Here is a 19,494-nt window from a genome sequence, read left to right as displayed (position 1 = left end):
CTTATTCTTCAACTCTATGGAACTGGTTTGTAGGGAAAAAGAACCCTATAATTGTTGGAATGTTTGTAAAATCAATTGTATTTTAATCAATACAATTCATTTAACTAGAAATCAGAAAAGTAAAGTGAAGTTGATGGCAGTAAAGGTCAGTCTGTCTAGGAGCTCTGCAATCTGTGAACAGAAATGTAGACTATTACAAGAGATTTTATTCAAGGAAAGGAGTAAAGTGATCGCTTTAGCCTATGATTATTCTTTCTCTCTCTCTTTTTAAAAAATGAACTCAGGGAACATCTTTTGTTCAACTGCACTTACTCTAACAATTTACTTGAGGTAGAGATGAAATAGGGTGGACATTTAAATGTAATAATTATGTTTATATAACAAATGGAATTCAGATTTTTAACTAGGTTTTCCATGATTACCTTAAAGATAATGGGTGTGGCTCTTCTTCATAAAACAGCCCATATGCCTTGCCTAAGCAGAATTTTTATCTGCCTTATTGTAAAATAAAGCATATGTTGACAGCTATTTACTGCAGTGGAACTATTCTTTCATATTTGAATATTTAATTTACCTATAAATGGTACCATTGTTACTCATTAGAAGGAAGCATTTCTTATCATGGTTGATCTTACAACATGAGTAGGATATAACATGGGTAGGTTTGGTTGAATTTTCACCTTCACTGATGAATTCACATTAAGATCATCCTGGATCTAGAAAAAAACCTCCATGTTATACATATAGTAGGAGAACTACATGAATAATTGGAAAAATATTTTTTTTTAAAGAGCGTAATTTGTTACACTAGAACAATAAAGTGCTTTTTGACTTAAATACTAGTAGAAAAAGGAATTCATGTGACAACATTATTTCTGAAAAACTCCACCTCAGCAAGGCACCTAAGCATGTGCCTTCCTTTAAGAAAGTGAGCCCTCTGCAAGTCCATGAACGTTTTAGTTTTTGCCTTAAGCATGAGACAGACTTATAGCTAGGACCTTAGAGCTGAAAGTGCCTGAATGGATTTCTTCATCCTTGCATAATCTCATTATATCAGTGGTTCTCAGTGCATACACACTGGACTACTCATGCATTTTCCATTGGATAAAATGATCTCTGGCCTCCAACTGCCTTCCCAATCATTCCCTAGTCATTCTACCTAGATCCCAAATATTCTGGCTTTGTGCATGTGGAAGGAGTGTCAACCCAGTAGCACATTACATTCACTAAACCAGCCACATTCTATGAATGAAACAGGTTAATCACAATCCATCATATACATAATATAATGGCATTTCTAGGACACTGCCAACACCAGAAAGTAATCACATAATGGGACAGGATGGGAACAGATGGCCTGGATCATTACGTCCAGTCCTCTGCTATCATAGTCATTTAATACTTTTCATAAACTTAGCAAGATCCATCTTAAAACAACTAGGTTTTTTGCCCTGGTTTCTCCTATTGAGAGACTATGACAATTCCTCACTATTCTGATGGCAGGAAACCATCTTTACATTTTGAGCCTGAATTTATTCATGACCAGTTTAGATTCAGTTATTTTTGCATCAACATTTTTCTTTAGTTTTACCATTTCTTCTGTCTCCCTGGTGCCTCTTTCTCCTGTCACGTTCTGGGAGAACAATTTTGTCCCCTCGCAGTTTTCCTTTAAATATGCCAAGCTCTAGACCACCAACTTACTATGATCAGCAGCAGAACACTCAAATATACCATGCTGCTCCACACACGCTATGTTTGGGACTAGAAGCGGTGTAGCCATGTCCATTTAATGCCACAACTGGTCTACTTAGCATGTGTGAGAGCTGATTAGCAGTCACTCAGCTGCATCCATACAGTGCTCCTACATATCATCCTCTTACACCGGCAGCTTGTATAGAGCATCACAGTATGTTTGAAGGCACTGGAGCTTGGCATGATAACTTCGCTGTCTAGGCATGGCCTTAGTTTCCATTCATAATATGGGCTCTTTATTCCTCTGATCATCACAGCAGGCCTTCTTGAACTTGGATGACCAGAACTGAAGACCGTATCCAAAATGAAGCATCACAAGTGCACTGTAAAATGGAATGGTGCTTTCCTAACTACTGGAATCACTTTGTCTGAAACGTTCTAATGTCACATTTGTCTTTTCTACAGCCACATTTCATTAGTGGCTCATTGTTTTCTGGATCAAAAATAAAACTAGATCTTCTTGTTCTTTCTAATAAGCTTCCTTCACATTGCAGAAGTGGTCAATCCTTATATATACTGCCTTTAAATTTTTACTATGTTTCCATTACTTAAGTTCAGTTCTCAAGGTCATTCAGTTCATCTGGTATGATATTCCAATCCTCCTCTATACCGATGCCTCCCAAGTTTGTATAATCAGCAGATTTAATTAGTATATTCCTACTTGTTCTGTCAAAGCCATTAATGAAAATATGAGATAAGATTTTTTTTTAAGCCCTTAGGAAACTCTTCCGCCAGCCTGCTAGTTCCACTTTCAGAGTAACCCACTTTTACCTTCCTCAGAGTTTGTTCCTTATTCACTCTAGAATTTTTGTATTAATTTCCATCTTCTCTAACTAGTCATTTCCTATTTGGCACCATATCAAATGCTTTATTGAAGTCTAGATAGATTAATTTTCCACCTCTATAAATCTATTATCTTATTAAAGAAAGATCTTGGTTACCTGCATTTATTTTTCTTCCATGTTTTGTGCTACAAACAACAGGAACAAAATCTCTGAGAAGAGAGCCCTTTTGTTTTATAATATAAACATAAAGTGATACTTAATAGACTCTATTAATTTATTTCCATTTATTTTTGCTGATGGAGAAAATGCAAAACTTTAGAAGCAAAAGAGCTTGATGCAAAAATATGAATTATACAGTCATTTTATTGAGCCTTTACTGCTAATGCACATGGATTTCAAGAAGTATAATGACAATAGTGGGCACTTAAGTTGTTAGGCTGTCATATTACAGCAAAATTATTTGTACTATATAATCATTGTTTTCTTTTTCCTATTGTTTATTTCTGAGCTCGCTGAATAAGTATTTACTATTACAAATCTACTTGGTTATTAGAAACACCCAGTTTAAAGACAATTTAAAAACATTGAATGCAATTTAAGTCAATGCCTTTAGGCACTGCAATGTCCTTAAAGAGGAGAACATGAACAAGAAATCTCTCTGGTATCTTCTGACCAATTATATCTAGTTTAATCATGGATCACATAGTCCAGGGATCCATGCAGGAAGTAAAGTTTAAGATTAAGGTAGGAAGCAGAGATTAGAAGTCAGGACCTTGGTTCTTTATGCTTTCTTCAGTCACTGATTTGTATGCTTTCTTTAAGCAGACCACTTAAATTTTCTTAGTTTCCTCATTTGCAAAATAGATGTGAGAATTACTCTTAGGTACTGTGATGCTAAAATAAAAGTGCTAGACAATTAGGAAGGGTGAGGTGCTGCCTAATACTTTAGCAATACAAGTCACCATGCAGTCACCATGCTGTGATGGACCTTATTTATCAAGTACAAAATACTTCACAGGAAGCCTTGTCCACTCTCCAGGTTTAAGTGAATCAATACAAGTCTGCACCATCCTTAAGCATATTTCTGCAGCTGACAAGGGTTGCTGAAAGACATTGTATAAATGTTTAGTATCTCTGAAGTCAGTGGAAGTCTGACTTTATGTTACAGAATCATAGAAAATTAGGGTTGGAAGGGACCTCAGGAGGTCATCTAGTCCAAACCCCTATTCAAAGCAGGACCAGTCCCAACTAGATCATCCCAGCCAAGGCTCTGTCTAGCTGGATCTTAAAACCCTCCAAGGATGGAGATTCCACAACCCCTCTGGGTAACCTGTTCCAGTGTTTTACTACCCTCCTAGCAAGAAAGTTTTTCCTAATATCTAACCTAAACTTCCACTGCTGCAACTTGAGACCATTGCTCGTTGTTCTGTCATCTGCCACTATCAAGAACAATTAAGCGCCATCCTTTTTGGAACCATCCTTTAGGTAGCTGAAGGCTGCTATTACATCCCTTCTCAGTCTTCTCTTCTCCAGACTAAATAAGCCCAGTGCCCTCAGCCTCTCCTCAGAAATCATGTGCCACAGTCCCCTCACCATTTTTGTTGCCCTCTGCTGAATCTTCTCCAATGTATCCACATCCTTGTTGTAGTGGGGGGGTGAAAAACTGAACACTACTCCAGATGTGTCCTCACCAGCGCTGAATACAGGGAAAGAATCAGTTCCCTTGATCTGCTGGCAACACTCCTACCAATGCAGCTCGGTATGCTGCTAGCTTTCTTGGCAGCAAGGAAACACTGTTGGCTCATGTTCAATTTATTGTCCACTGTAACCCTCAGGTCCTTTTCTGCAGAGCAGCTGCGTAGCCAATCAGTCCCCAGTCTACACCAGTGCATGGGATTGTTCTGTTAAAAATACAAGACTTTGCACTTGCCCATATTGAACCTCATGAGACTTTGTTTGGTCCAATCTTCCAATTTGTCTATATCTTTCTAAATCCTAATCCTACCCTCCAGTGTACCTACTACTCCCCCCAGCTTCGTGTCATCTGCAGACTTGCTGAGGGTGCACTCTATGCCATCTTCTAGGTCACTGATGAAGATATTGAACAAAACTGGCCCCAGGACTGACCCCTGGGGCACTCCACTTGATACCGACTGCCAACTACACATCGAGCCATTGACTACTACCCTCTGAGCCTGATGATCCAGCCAGTTTGCCATCCACATGCAGTCCATTCATCCAACCCGTACTTCCTTAGCTTGCTTCTGAGAATGTTGTGGGAGACTGTATCAAAAGTCTTGCTAAAGTCAACGTATACCACATCCACTGGTCTCCCTATATCCACAGAGCCAGTCATCTCATCAGAGAAGGCAGTCAGGTTGGTCAGGCATGACTTGCCCTTGGTGAATCCATGCTTACTGTTCCTAATCACCTTCCTCTCCTCCAAGTGTTTAGAAATGGATTCCTTGAGGATCTGCTGCATGATTTTTCCAGGGACTGAGATGAGGCTGATCAGTCTATAGCTCTCTGGGTCCTCCTTTTTCTGTTTCTTAAATACGGGGACTACATTTGCCCTTTTTCCAATTATCTGGGACCTCTCCCAATCACCGAGAGTTTTTAAAGATGATGGCCAGTGGCTCTGCAATCACATCAGCCAACTTCCTCAGCACCCCTGGGTGCATCCTGTCTGACCCCATGGACTTGTATGTGTCCAACTTTTCTAAATAATTCCTAATCTATTCTTTTGCTACCATTGGCTGTTCACCTCCCCCCCAAACTGAAGTGAAAAAGACACTTCGGCCTCTTCTGCTTCCTCTGTCACGAGGTTGCCTCCCACGTTCAGTAAGGGACCAGCACTTTTCCTGATCCTCCTCTTGCTACTGACATACTTGGTGAAACCCTTCTTGTTACCTTTTACATCCCTTCCTAGCTGCAACTCCAATTGTGCTTTGGCCTTCCTGACTTCGTCCCTGTATGCCCGAGCAATACTTTTATACTCCTCCCTAGTTGTTTGTCCATGTGTCTACTTCTTACAAGCTTCCTTTTTGTGATTTAACTTACTAAAGAATTCCCTGCTAAGCCAAGCTAGTCTTCTGCCATATTTGCTAGTCTTCCCACACATTGTGATGAGTTGTTCCTGCATTTCTCAGTAAAGTTTCTTTAAAGTACAGCCAGCTCTGCTTGACTCCTCTCCCCCTCAGACTGGCTTCCCAGGGGATCCTGCCCATGAATTCCCTGGGTGAGTCAAGGTCTGCTTTTCTGGAGTAAGGGGTCCTTACTCTGCTGATTTCCTTCCTTCCTTTCCTCAGGAAAACTGTAGATATCCCAGAAGGATATCCCAGAAGTTTTCCTGGCATTCTATGCACTGAACTATGCTTTTTAAGACTACGTAAATCTATGAAGGACAGTCTATTACAAATTTCAATTAATTTAACTAAAATCTATGTCATAAATATCACTATGATATTAGCTTTAGATTGATGCTTCCAGTATCTCAGGGTTTACAGGACTCACTTTTTATACTTTTACATTCACTATTTTACATTTGACTCCATCCTGCAAAGTATTGAGCTCTCCAGCGATGATCTTCAAAAAGCACTTAGACAAGTGGTTAGCTTTAAAGTTAAAAATATGCGTATGGTTAAATTCAGCACATGCTTAGTTACATCTCAGGATTAGGACCAGTATCTTCAAGAATCAAGCTTGCATTATTTATTACCAAACTATAATATCATTCCTACAGAATGGCAGATCCAGGATTTCCCATAGAAGATTGAGGGTACAGTTACCCCCACTGCGGGAGTGGCTGCACCACCTGCTCCCAGCCTCCTCCCCCCTGACCAGTGTGGGCAAACCTCCGGGGACATTTTTAAGTCCCTAAAGCAGGTGAAAATTCCCCCCTCCCTTCCCCTTTCTGCACAGAGGCACATACCCTCTCCCTAGGGTGGCCATCATAGAGGACATTCTGGTTTTCTGCTACTCTGTCCTCTATTGATACAAAACCCAACACCTTTATATCCTCTATTTTTCTCTTCAAGATTCAACATTCTCACAAGCAATTTTTCTTCAAGACAAAAATAGAGGACATAAAGGCATCAGGTTTCATATCAATAGAGGACAGAAGACAACCAGCTTGTCCTCTGTGATGGCCACCCTACCTCTCCCTGCTCCAAATTCCCCTTCCTGCTGCTGCCACTTTCTTTGCTGTTTGGGGACTGAGCGAGTGCTGAGGTCAGCTGGGGAGAGGACAGCAGCAACAGCACAGCCCTAGAGTAGTTCCCCCTACCCTGCCCTCTCCCCCTGGGAGTAGGTCTAGGGAAGGGGAATCCCCATCTATCCCTTCTGCTGCTGCACCCTCCCCAGCTGAGCCCAGTCCAAGGGCAGGCGGGAATGGCTCTAGTGCTTTCCCCTGCCCCTAGAACAAATACAATCAAAAAGGGGTGTACAGCTGCACCATTGCACCCCCTTTGGATCCATCCCTGCTCCTACAGCAAAAATCACCTTCACTTATAAATGATTTACTGAAATTTTGAAATGTTCAAGATTATTAAAGAACAGCATCGTTGAGATGGAGTGTTGCATTTTCTGAACTTCAACATTAAATATCAATGAAAGAGAAACTAGCAATGAGAGAGTACTTGAATTGTTTAGGGCCTTATCTTTTCTCCCTGGTGCTTCTCATTCCTTATGAATCCCTTCTATTCGGATGCATTATATACTATAATTTTGGGTGTTATAATAAACAGATAGGTTCTGTTATAATGTATTTCAGTTAGGAAGAGGCACTTGAAAGAAATTGGTTTTGCTATACACATGATGTGAAACAATCAATAGTACTTTAGTCTGACAAGCACTGTCAATATCCATTGTCACAGTTCAGAAAGTCATTAATGGATAGTTCTTCAAAAACCAATGCTTTCAACACATGTTAAAAGTACTCAAATATACTGTACCTGGCAGGAATTAATCATAGGTAAACCCTTGGGATTTTGTGTAAATGTTTTGTAAATTGAGGGTGAAATAAAAGTCACTGGAAGAACTGTGTGATCATGCTGCATAGAGGGAAACATTGTCAATAAAATTGTTTAGCCCCATAGGGATATTTAGAAAATATTAACCCTTTTCCTTTCTGGGCCATACAGGTCCTGCCCATAGCATCACTCCAAGAAATGTTAAACTGCCTGTATAGTCTGGGCACAGAGTTTGTATTTAATTTTCTCTCATTATATTCATGAGGAATAATCATGTATGCAACCATGCCCTTTTCAAAATGGTCGGAGCCTGCACTGGGTGATTTAACCATGCAGTGGTTCTGGGGAAGGGTTTATCCAACACTTCTACCTTTTTTGTAGTCACTCTTTAAATCTAATTGAGATATATCATGTATTCATGCTTAATATATCTTACCTAGCTACAGAACTATAGCATCTAGTTCTCATCTGCAGACCATCAAAACTACCAATGACCACAAAGGGTATTTTATCATTATAGAATTGCATGATTAGAAAATAGCATATTGCTTCTTGCCATTTCACTGTTCTTTTTTCTCTGGAAAAGCTATTGGATTGACTGGTTTCTGTGACCATATTATTGGAATTTAAACATTATTATGCATTAGCCCTGAATACCTTGGCATTATTTATTTAGGACTGACAAACTATGAGCCATTTCTTCTTATGCAAACTGGCAGCAGAGGATTTAGGCCAGGGCTATTCAACTAGTAGCATGTGGACTGCATGAAGCTGTAAAGGGGCTCCTACCTCATCACTGAAGAAGAAAGGGAACCAGAAATAAACTGCCAGCTCCAGCCCCCTAAAGGAACTGACAGGAGCAGAGGGCCATTTAATAAAATGGCTGCCCACCCCAGATGCAGGCAGCACTGTGGCTAGGTACATACAATCAAAAATCCTGAGGCTGTATCCATTCAGTTTTTGCAGATTAGTCTAAACAGCACAGATTAAATTGAAACAGAAGTGAACAGACCTTTGATTCATGAAATTCAGCTACGTGCCTGTAATGGCTCAGGCCAGAAGCTGAGGGGTGCTAGAGCACAGCTCTCTACCTGTGTGTTCACTTCCTCTTCTTGCTGCCCCCAAGGTCTCTGGGATTTGCAGTCCAGAATTACAGCAGCAGAACTCTGCAGGGTTGCTCATCACTTCTTGTTCCTGTGTCCAGGTGTCTCTGGGATATGTAGTCCACAGTTGCAGCCATGGTTTGCCTGGGGAGGGCAGCCCCCCCTCTGTAGATTGGGCTACATCCCCAGCTGGGCTTGCTCCCCAACACCCCCTTGTCAGCTAGCCCTCATTATTCCAGCTAGGGAGCTGAGGGGAGGGGCCAGCTCTGCTCTGGAGCAGACAGCACAGCACAGCTGGAAAACATGCTGGGACTGTGATTTAACTTGAACCAGGAAGTGGCCTGGGACAGAAGTTTCATAAATTGGTTTGACCCAAATCAGTTAAGTCTGATACTACATTCAACCAGGTATATCTCAAACCAGTTGTAGCCATTTTGCAACTGGTTTATGTGCTCTGAGCTTCTGTTCTGTTACAGGTTTAAACCAGTTTCCAATGACTTAAACCAGTTTATGTGTAACTTCTGCCCCTAGCCCAGAAGTTACACATGGCCAGTGGTTGACAGGTAAGGGATGGAAGTAGTGGGTCAGGAGACCCAGAGAGGGGCTTGGAGGCATATAAGCCCAGGGGCAGAGGCAAGATGGGCAGTCTGGCCCTGCAAACTGCAAGAAACGGAGTGGAGTGGAGGAGTGGGACCTGAGTGGCCTAGGACTCCAGACTGCAGGAAAGCTGCAAGGAAGACCCTGCACCACCAGGCAGCTGGGAGAAGTATTTTGGGTCTGATGCTGTAGCTCATTGCCATGGTATGGTGTTGATTCAGGGTTGGGAAAACCTTTTTGTTTGGAGGTGGATACTAACATTTTTCTTGTGTGTGGAAGTTGGACTGGAGGACTGAATTGTGTCTGTAGAGGAGGAGGAGGCCACTGAGAAGGGTTCCAGGGACACTGCAGGTCCTAAACCCTTCAAAGGAGGAGAGTGCTGCTGTCATCAGAAGGACTAGGATGTCAGGCAGAAAATACTGCCCAGGAGCCCAGAGCCTAAGAAGGCCAGACTCTGCAAATCTAGGGTTCTGGGACAGTGGACCTTGGGTGGAGGGGCCCAGCCAGAATAAAGTGGGCCAAGACCAGGGGGCCTTAACCCAGACAAGGACTTGAGAACTGATATGAAAACACCTGCCCTCTAGGGGCAGACTTCCTTTCCACTTATAACATCAACGTGTAGCAGACAAGACAGTAACATGGGACCCTGAGAGGCCAGAAGCGGTAAGCAAGGTGGGGATCCAGGTGACCACTTGGGGGTGACTTTGCTGCCCCCATTCCAAACCATCTATAAAAGCCCCAAGTGATTAAACTATGGTCACTGAGATCCTCATCTGGGTGGCACTTTCCCCTTTGCTTGCTTTCCCTAGCTTCTGTTGACTGTCCCTACACCTGGGGACAGAGTACAGTCTCTGGGACTGAAGGAATCCTTGGTCTGAAGGCTCAGGGGGGTCTGGAGACCCTGCACAACATCTATACTGGTGCAGTACAGTGCAAGTTGCTCAGGGGAGGGCCATGCAACAGGACTGAACTTTGTATCCATGCATGCTGGGGGCCTGTGTGGTGTGATACATCCACAGGGTGCAACAGGGGTTTGCATGGCATGTTACGGGCTGTGTGGTGTGGTGGGGGTTTCACATGGTACAGCTTATGGCCCGCACAACATGTAGCGTACAACATGCAGCCTACGGGTGTGCAGCCTCTTCATTGTGTGGCTGGGGGAGCCTGCAGCTCCCATCCACTTAAAATTTGGACAGCCTTGAATTAGACTATAGCTTTACTCTTCTCTATCTCAGTTAATTTTTTTTAAATGCTAATAAACATTTAGGACCAGAAGACATCATTTTATTATACCTCAAAACCAATTTTTGCCTCCCACTGTTTGTCATGTCCTTCTTGCACCCATTACTACCACAGTTAGCTAATCTTAATAGCTGTTGTCATTCTATCACATTTTTAATCCTAAAACATATTGTGAATTCCACTAGGAAGGGATGTTGGTTCCTCATTTGTCTGTAAAGGGCCTTGTACAATTATGGGACTACATAAATAAATAAACAATAATAAAGTAGCCAAATCCTGCCTTCATAAGTCATAGATACAATTCCATTACAGCCTGGGAGAACCATGCTTACCCAGAAGGTAAGTCTGGAAGTCAGACTGTACTTGTTGTCTTCGTGCTGCTGGAATGAAGTTCCAGCACTCATTTTTACCAAGGCAAAATTTACAATGAAGTTGCACCTTTTGTAGTATCCATCTACACACTCTGTAGTGGTTTACTGACAAAGCAAGGGCAGGCTTGCTTTTCCTTTTCTTTTCTCACAAATGTTTTCTGTTTCCAGCAAGGATAGTCTATGCACTGAGAAAAAATAATGATACTGTTTGCATTTTGTTCTGCAGGGATTTATGTGCATCTGTCCTAGTGCAGTTTAAACCAAGTGTGCCAGGTTTTGTCCCAGGAGAAATCCAAATATCTCTTTATAATGAATGCTGGAAGAATACAGAACAAGTGTTACTTTAACTTCTTTCTCTTTGATAATTAGTTAGACTTTCTAGAAATGTCCTGTTTTACTTCCCTCTTAAAGAGCTCTGCAGTTCTGTATGTTGCTTTTATTTAATCTGGCTGACTCTGCAACCTTCGATTAACGGAGACCTTCACTGTCCACATCTACAATTTAAAATTTGCAGAAAAGTAAATTTCTGTATTATGGTCTTTCTGATGTATAGTGACATTGTTTTCACTTGGAAACAACATTCCATTTTCTTTCAATTCCCAAATATAAAAACAAAGCCATTTTAACTTGGGGATACCATGAGAACAGTGGTTTGGCAAGAAAAAAAAGGATATTTCTAAATAAGATCCCAGCGAGAAAATTTCTGGCTGATGCTTCATTCTGGATCATATTATCTAAACTTGTGAAATTCTGGGAGGCTTGGAGTTTCCCCTCTGGTGACTCATATAGGCTTACTATAATAATATTAGAAATCATCAAAATTGACTTTGCTGCTCTTTTCTCCATGCTACATACAATATGATACAAAATGTACAATAAGTGTCCATGACAATAATTATTCTAACATTTAGATGTAGTTTTAATACCATAATTGCTGTTTTATATATAAAACCATACAGCTGTGTTAATACAGCTTTCTGAACATAATGAATATTTGCCCTACTAATCAAATCCTTGATCCTCCATCTAACCATTTTTAATGTGAACCACATTCAGTTCAGTCAGATTGTTTGGTACAGTTAGGTTTGACAATGTCATCCAAGAATATATCTAGGAATTAAGTTATAAGTAGTTCAAAATCCAGAAGAATAAGAAGTATCACAAGCATCAAGTAACTGAATGGAGTTATTTCCATCATATTTGAAGTGGGTAACATTCACCCGAGCAGAAGGGTGAAAAGAAAAAATATGAACTATTGGAGAGAATGAATCGAAGCCATATGACAGTCAGAGAACAAAATACAATCACTTTAGTGTTTCAGAGTACCATTAAGATGCAGAATTAGAAACATCCATTTGTTATTCTTTTTATAGCAAGGCTGAGTAACTTGGAATTTTAACCTATCCCTGCCAGCGATTGCTCAGTTTTGAACAAAAAGTTCTAAACTATGATGTGAAAAAGGAGCCAACCATCAATTGAATGCTAATCTTTATATTCTGTGATACATCACCCTAAGAATGCTACCATTAAAAAATGTGAATTCTATTTTTCATAAGTGATGGATTATTGTGCCAAGCTGTGTATTTTCCAGTAAAGTGTCCTTTTTATTTGTCCTGTGTGATTACTAATTTGTGGAAGTATGTGTGGGGTCATTGTAGTGCTGTGGGAAAATGGAGCGCTCTTCTATTAAAATCAGTAGTGAAATCAGAAGCAAACTATGCTCTGATTATCATAGGCATGTATTTAAACGTTGCCTTCCTTAATTGGCTATGTTGTATTTACTTAATATGAACAATTTGGCAAGTTTTGCTCCCTTGACAACAGCAAAGTGTAAACCATTTTAGAAGTTTGGCTGTTAAAATCAGATTTGTAATATAAACCACAATATTCCAAGATTTTTACTGTTGTTTAACAAGATCCTTCAACTCACTATTGTCTTATAATTGTCCACCTTTTAAAATTCTATTTTTATTTATAATTTATGTAAAGCTGCTTGCTAAAATAAATTCCTGCTTAATCTATATCATCACATTCCTCTATAATTCGTTTCGCTGATTCTATTAGTGAAAGCTACTACATCATGGGAGAGATTTCAGTATTGAGTGGGGGGATGGAGGGAAAGCGGGGGACAGAGCATGCAATCGAAGTTCTTTAAGTTATACTGTGTACTAGGAAACAATGGCTAAGTTATCGGATGGATGGATCATCCTTCTTAGATAAGCACGAGAAGTACTTTGTGTGTTTTTCCTTCTCCGTGCAGAATGGTTGAACCTTTGTGGCAAGATTTTTTGTGCAGAATTGGGATCCATTTAAGGGAGTTATTCTCAGTAAGGATGCCATGGCACCCTAGGGTTCCTTGAGATCCTTTTTGGGATGCTGCAGAAAGTCATGCAATGTTAGTACTGTTAGGTGTGCAAATGAAGCCAACAATTTCAAATAAGAATCCATACTATTAAAAAAAATTCTGACCTGTTCTAGTCTTTATGAGTTATTTGCATTAGAAAAAGTTGCTATACTGTTTTCCCTAGTCAAAACATGAGTGAAAAGTAAGAGCTGACATTTTCCATGGGGTGTCTTGAGCCTAATGAGGTGTGCCTTGAGCCTAACAAGGTGTACTTGAATCTAGAAAAGTTAAGAAATGCTGATATAAGGAAATACAGAAGAAAATGAGTGAGGTAGGACACCAAAATTATATCCATATAATCCTGGAGACTTTACACAGAAAACGCTATCAAAGCTTTGGCTGCATTCTCATTTTCACATAACCCTCGGAGGACCCTAGAGATATCTAGAGGCAGAGGGAAAAAGAAACTGGAAAAGCCCCATGAGAGATGATGGCCAGATGCCACTGTCTGATACTACATACAAATACACTCCCTCCATCTCCTGGGATTCACTAGGTTAGGGAATCTTTTAGAGTTTTCTGCACAGAATCCTTACCTGTTTCTCTGAATGCAGGAGGGAAAGTGTTGGCATTGAAGATGGACTGAATGCCAAATGATGGAATGACGATGACTCGAATGTGACTCTCCCCACAAGTACTGCCAATTTAGGGGGATTTTGAGGGTCTCCTCTGGGCACCTCAGCCCAGAGGGGCAGGAAGAACTGATTTGAGTCATCACAGCTTCATTCAGTATATTTTCTACAAGTGCTTTCTATGTTCTGCTCAAGGTTTCTCACTGGAGTAAATACCTAAATACAATAAAACAAAATGAAACAGCAAAAATTGGGAAACTTTTTCTTCCATGCATTAATGCATCTTCTACACATTTCTTGGCATTTAGCCATGTTCTCTACAACTGTATTAAAATTAAAATTATGCGTAATTTCCCTTGGCCACAGGATTCACCAGTGTTGAGAGGTTGACCATCCCGCACCTTCTCATAACAAGTAGAAGATAGCAAATAGCATATCGCATACATCTATTTGGAACTTTCAGTAGAATTATCATCCATGCAAAACTTGTAGGATTCATGAGTAAACTGGTGGATGTCCAAATGCTTATGAGCAATAAATAATACAAGGCTGTGAATAACAGCAGAATGAACTCATTATATTTATTCACAAAAATAAAAAGATTAATCAAACACTTTGTGCTATCTTCCCAAGGGTGGATTTTGCCAGTGTTTTCTAATGATGTTACTACAAAGTAATGCTACTTTAAAAATGCAGCCTTACTGAAAGTTTCTTTTGTTTTTCCCCAGTTTTTAGACTGAACTACAGTACATCTGATACAACTGATAGAAACCGAGTGAAAAGCAGATTAAAGAAATTCATCTCCCGAAGACCTTCATTGAAAACTTTGCAAGAAAAGGGACTTATCAAAGGTGTGTTTTGTTTTATATATTTTGGAGTAAAACCTGGAAATTAATAGCTACTTGATAAATTCTAAGTTAATTGGAAATTTAGAATTTACAGGTATTTCTTACAATATTTTTCTGCCGTTTATCAGAAGACTCATGCAGTGATATAAGAGCTTAACTTTACTGACTAAAGCATTGCATATATCCAAAGGACAGTGTTTTCCTAAACTGTAGGAACTGTATCTTGAAAGGATATGGATTTTGGCCACCAGTGACCCATGAAAGCTATATTTTCAAATATCAACCTCTTTTTGGAAAAATGTGGATATTCCTATGTTAGCATGTGTGAAAACAAAAATTTGAAATCGGTTAGAAAGAGGTTCTTTGCCATACCTTGCTATCTGGGCATTGCAGTGGTATGCCAAAAAAGGAGAGGGGTGTGGTTTAAGTGTATTGTACACCAGGGAGCTGTAGCCAACATAATGGCCTCAGCCAATACAAGTTAGAGCAGCTTCAGTGGTTGAATAAACCCACAGAGGTGGTAAGGCAAGAAAATCCTTCAGCCTAGTCTCCTTAGGTGCAAAGAGCCATGTTTGAGGGTCCCTGAGATTCTGACCCTTAATATTTAAGACATTATGGGCCAGATTAACCAATTGGGAACACACCAAAGAAATTAGTGTAAGAGAGATTTTTGAAGATTTCTTAGATTTCGTAGACATTAGGGCTGGAAGGGACCTTGGAAGATCATTGAGTCTACCTCCCTGCCCCAGGGGCAGGAAGTCAGCTGGGGACACAGGATCCCAGCAAGATAAGCATCCAATTGACTCTTAAAGAAGTCCAGAGTAGGTGCTTGCATCACCTCTGACGGTAGTCTGTTGCAGGTCTTGGGGGCTCAGACTGTAAAGAAGTTTTTCCTTATGTCCAGCCTGAAACGGTCTTGGAGAAGTTTGTGACCATTGACTTTGTCATCCCATGAGGCACTCTGGTGAACAGGCATTCCCCCCAGATCCTGATGTACACCCCTTATAGGCAGCCACAAAGTCCCCACTGAGCCTGTGCTTTTCCAGGCTGAAGAGTCCTGTAGCTCTCAGCCTCTCATCATAAGGCCTGTTTATCCTGCCCTCTGATCATATGCGTGGCTCTTCTCTGGACTCTCTTAAGCTTCTCCACATTCTTTTTGAATTGTGGAGCCCAAAACTGGATGCAGTACTCCAGGTGTGGCCTCACCAAGGCCGAGTACAGTGGGAGGATGACATCCTGCAATTTGCTAAAGAAGCATCTATGGATGCAAGCCAGAGTTTTTCTTGATGTTGCTGGCCGCAACATCACATTGGTGGCTCATATTCATCTTGTGATCAATCATGATCCCCAAGTCCCTTTCAGCCATGGTGCTAATAAGTATAACACTGCCGAGCCCATATAGCATGCTGCGGTTTTTTTCTTCCCAAGGTGGAGTACTTTGCATTTTTTTGCAGTTGAAGGCCATTAGGTTTTCATCTGCCCATTTTCTGAGCCTGTTGGTCTGGATCACCATCCTGTGCTTGGGTGTGGATGCTTTACCCCAAAGTTTGGTATCATCAGAGAACATGGCCAGACCAATTCTGACATCAATGTCCACATCGTTAATAAAGATGTTGAAAAGGATAGACCCAAGGACGGAGCCTTGGGGGACCCCACTGGTCATGGCACACCACAATGATTGATTTACGTCAACTACCACTCTCTGGGTCCAAACTTGAAGCCAATTCCCCAGCCAGCAGACTGTGATGTAGCCGAGGCTGCAATTGGCCAGTTTTGCAATTGGCTATAAGACAATTGTGGAATACCAGATAGAAAACTTTTTTAAAGTCAAGATATATGATGTCCATCTCTTTTCCCTTGTCCAGGTGATATATCACCTGGTTGTAGAAGGAGATGAGATTGGTCAGGCAAGACCTACCTGCAACAAAACTGTGCTGGCTATCCCTCAAGAAGTTGCCTTCAGCCAGTTTGTCAAGAATGGTCTCTTTGATGGTTTTTTCCAGAATCTTACCAGGGATTGAAGTCAAGTAGACTCCCACCATTGTGTCCCCTGTGCCTTGTTCACCACAGATTTTGACCCAAAGAGTCTCCAATCGTCCCCCCTGGGTGTCAATGTCAGCTTGCAGGGATGCATAGCTTTCCTTGACATAGAGACCTACCCCCGCCCACCCCTTTTGTCCACACAATCTCTCCTGTACAAGGTATAGCTGTCTATATCTGTGGCCCAGTCATAGGTGGAGTCTCACCAGGTGTCCGTTATTCCTATGAGATCATAATCCTTTTGGTTTAGCAGGAGGACCAGTTCCTCCTGTTTGTTCCCCAGGCTCCTGGCATTGATGTACAGGCAAGTAAGTGTCCCACTGGGGGCCCTTGCCTTTCCTACAGATCGTTGTGGGGCTGGGGTAGGGGTGGGTTCCCTTGAGTGCCTTAGCTTGTTGGGTTCACAAAAGGTGCCCAGTGGGCGTGCAGTGGCAGTACACCCCGCTATCCCCCGGCGGGCTCAGTTTAAAGCCCAGTCGAGCAGGTCAGCAAGTCTGGCTGAGAAAAGCCTCCTCCCCAGCGGAGTGAGGTGGAGGCTTTATCTTCCCAGCAGCCCACTGCCTCCCTCACCAAAGAGCAGGCTGTGATCATGGAAGCCAAAGCCTTCACGATGACACCAGTGGCACAGTCTCTGGTTGACTACCTCAACCTGTCTCTCCCTCCTCACCCCATGACCCACAACTGGGAGGAGCAAGGAAAAGACCACCTGTGCCCCCAACCCTCTAAGCCGCACTCCCAGAGCCCTGTAGTCTCTCATTACCTGACTGAGATTGCTCCGAGTCGTGTCATTCGTGCCCACATGGATAAGGAGCATAGGGTAGTGGTCAGAGGGCCGGATAATCTTTGGGATCCTCTCAGCTATGTCCCAGATGAGGGCCCCTGAGATGTAGCAGACCTCCCAGGCTAGGGGGTCAGGGTGGCAAACTGCCCCCTCAGTCCCCCCTCAGATATCTAAAGGTTTTAAGAACACAGTGGCCACGTCTACATGAGATGCCGACTGCACAGTTGTTACTGCATAGTGATTTAGTACTTGCATACACAAGTACCAAATGACTGCACAGTAACAGGCATTACTGTGCAGTAGCATCCCCGAATGGCTTCTTGGTGGCGCTGACTGCACAGTAGCTCATTACTACTTAGCAGTAGCTTGTTACTACTGTGCAGCAGTGTTGCATCACACTTTGTGCTAATAGTAATGAGCTACAGCTCAGTCAGCGTTTTGTGTAGTCGTGACCAGCTTCCACTAAAAGTCAATAAGAGTTGTATGCATAATTTCTTTTAGACACTTCTGAAAATCTACTCCTTCACATATGATAACTGTTTGCAAACATAAACTAGACATATATGCATTTAGGGGTGCAATTTCATGCATGTGCCTCACTTGAAGACTCTATCCCTAAACAACTGGAGTACCTCATTCTAATACAGAAAGGTGTTTGACACCACTTTAAAACACAGTTTGGGTTGATAGTGGGATTTCAGTTCATCATTTTAGTTTGTTTTGCTTATTACAGTAACAGAGTAAAAGCATGTGCTTTAATTTATAGTCTTTTAGTTTCTAGATTTAAGGGTTTGTTTAGTTTAATAAGGTGTAGCTGATGAATCTCCTGCAGTGTTACATAGAGATCACATGTGATCCCTGCTAATAAATCTAGATTCATTAACATAACTCATATCTATCCTCTAATGTATCTCTGTAGGAAAACCAGATGCATTTGTTTTCAGATACAGTTGCATTCCACTCTCGATTCATAAGCATAACCTAGTTCTAACCAGGATGTTCATGTATGGGAAACCCAGATGCATTATGCTCTGCCAAATGAAAGTCAGGATCTGCACTCCATCACAGTTTTAATACAAAATTAATGTAACTGTGGAGAAAACATGTTCATTTTCTACCATGAAGTTTCATTAGGATTAGGTTTTGGCCATGCAAATGAGGCAGGATTCATTAGTAGGGCTTAATTCCAATCTACAGTAAGTCTATGTGAAATGCTCATTTGATAAGGTTTCTTCATTGTCTTCAGTGGAGTTTATCCCATAATCTGCTAAAATGTTATGAAAATGCAGTTGCAGTGCTTACAAATAGACCACTTTTAAATGTTACCATTTAGGCTCATATTAAATCACAAAATGCAACTGTACAGATTACAAATAAAGTGCTCACCAAATTTTATATTTTAAATGCACTTTATTTTCTAAAGGTGAATTAAATTATTTCCAAAAAAAAAACCTCAAAACTCTTTTTGGCTTATTTCTTAGGGGAAACATGTTGACCAGTTTTTACAAGAGAAAAAATTCCTCCAGGTTTGAGAATATGCAGACTAACTTTTATCCCAGAAGAGAATATTTCTGTCAGAATTGTAAATCCCTTAAATAAGGGCTTGTAATAAAAGTGTCTCTATATTCTTCCAGGACATCATGGTACAAAACCATGACAAAGAACTGTTCTAAGTGCTAGTGAAGAATTGGTATAAATATCTATGAACTATGTGGTGTTAATTTACTCCAATGCAGTGGCACTGTAGGTGCTGTGAAAACCTTCACGTTTCATCAAGTGCCATTCATACTTGCCAGGGGCACTATAAAGCTCTCAAATCTATATTGATTTTTTACATTGTGTGTCACATTGGAACCAAAACTCCATTAAATTTAACACGTAAATTATAGGCAAGAGTAAATACATTTTAAGGTGGTAGGTTCATTTACACATAGCCCTTTGCTCTGTTACTCACTTGTGTGTGCTTACTCAGCCAGAAGATTCAACCCATTTCTCAATGGTAACTACATTTGTGAATTCAGGCTTCATA

The 19,494-nt window shown here is 41.1% G+C and overlaps 1 protein-coding gene across 3 annotated transcripts in view; it reads left to right on the top strand.

The window, feature by feature from the left end:
* Window positions 1-19,494, top strand: part of ARHGAP15 (Rho GTPase activating protein 15) — a 509,509-nt gene that overhangs the window by 272,894 nt on the left and 217,121 nt on the right. For all 3 annotated transcript variants that reach the window (XM_006021329.3, XM_006021328.3, XM_025201252.1), the window contains one exon: window positions 14,525-14,647. In XM_006021329.3, the coding sequence (XP_006021391.1) occupies window positions 14,525-14,647 (123 nt within the window). The remainder of the gene's footprint in view (window positions 1-14,524; window positions 14,648-19,494) is intronic.

This window comes from Alligator sinensis, unplaced genomic scaffold (genome assembly GCF_000455745.1).
Source record: "Alligator sinensis unplaced genomic scaffold, ASM45574v1 scaffold693_1, whole genome shotgun sequence".
Classification (NCBI taxonomy): Eukaryota; Metazoa; Chordata; order Crocodylia; family Alligatoridae; genus Alligator; species Alligator sinensis.
Note: the sequence above shows the minus strand (reverse complement) of the source record. Positions and strands in the feature narration are given on the sequence as shown.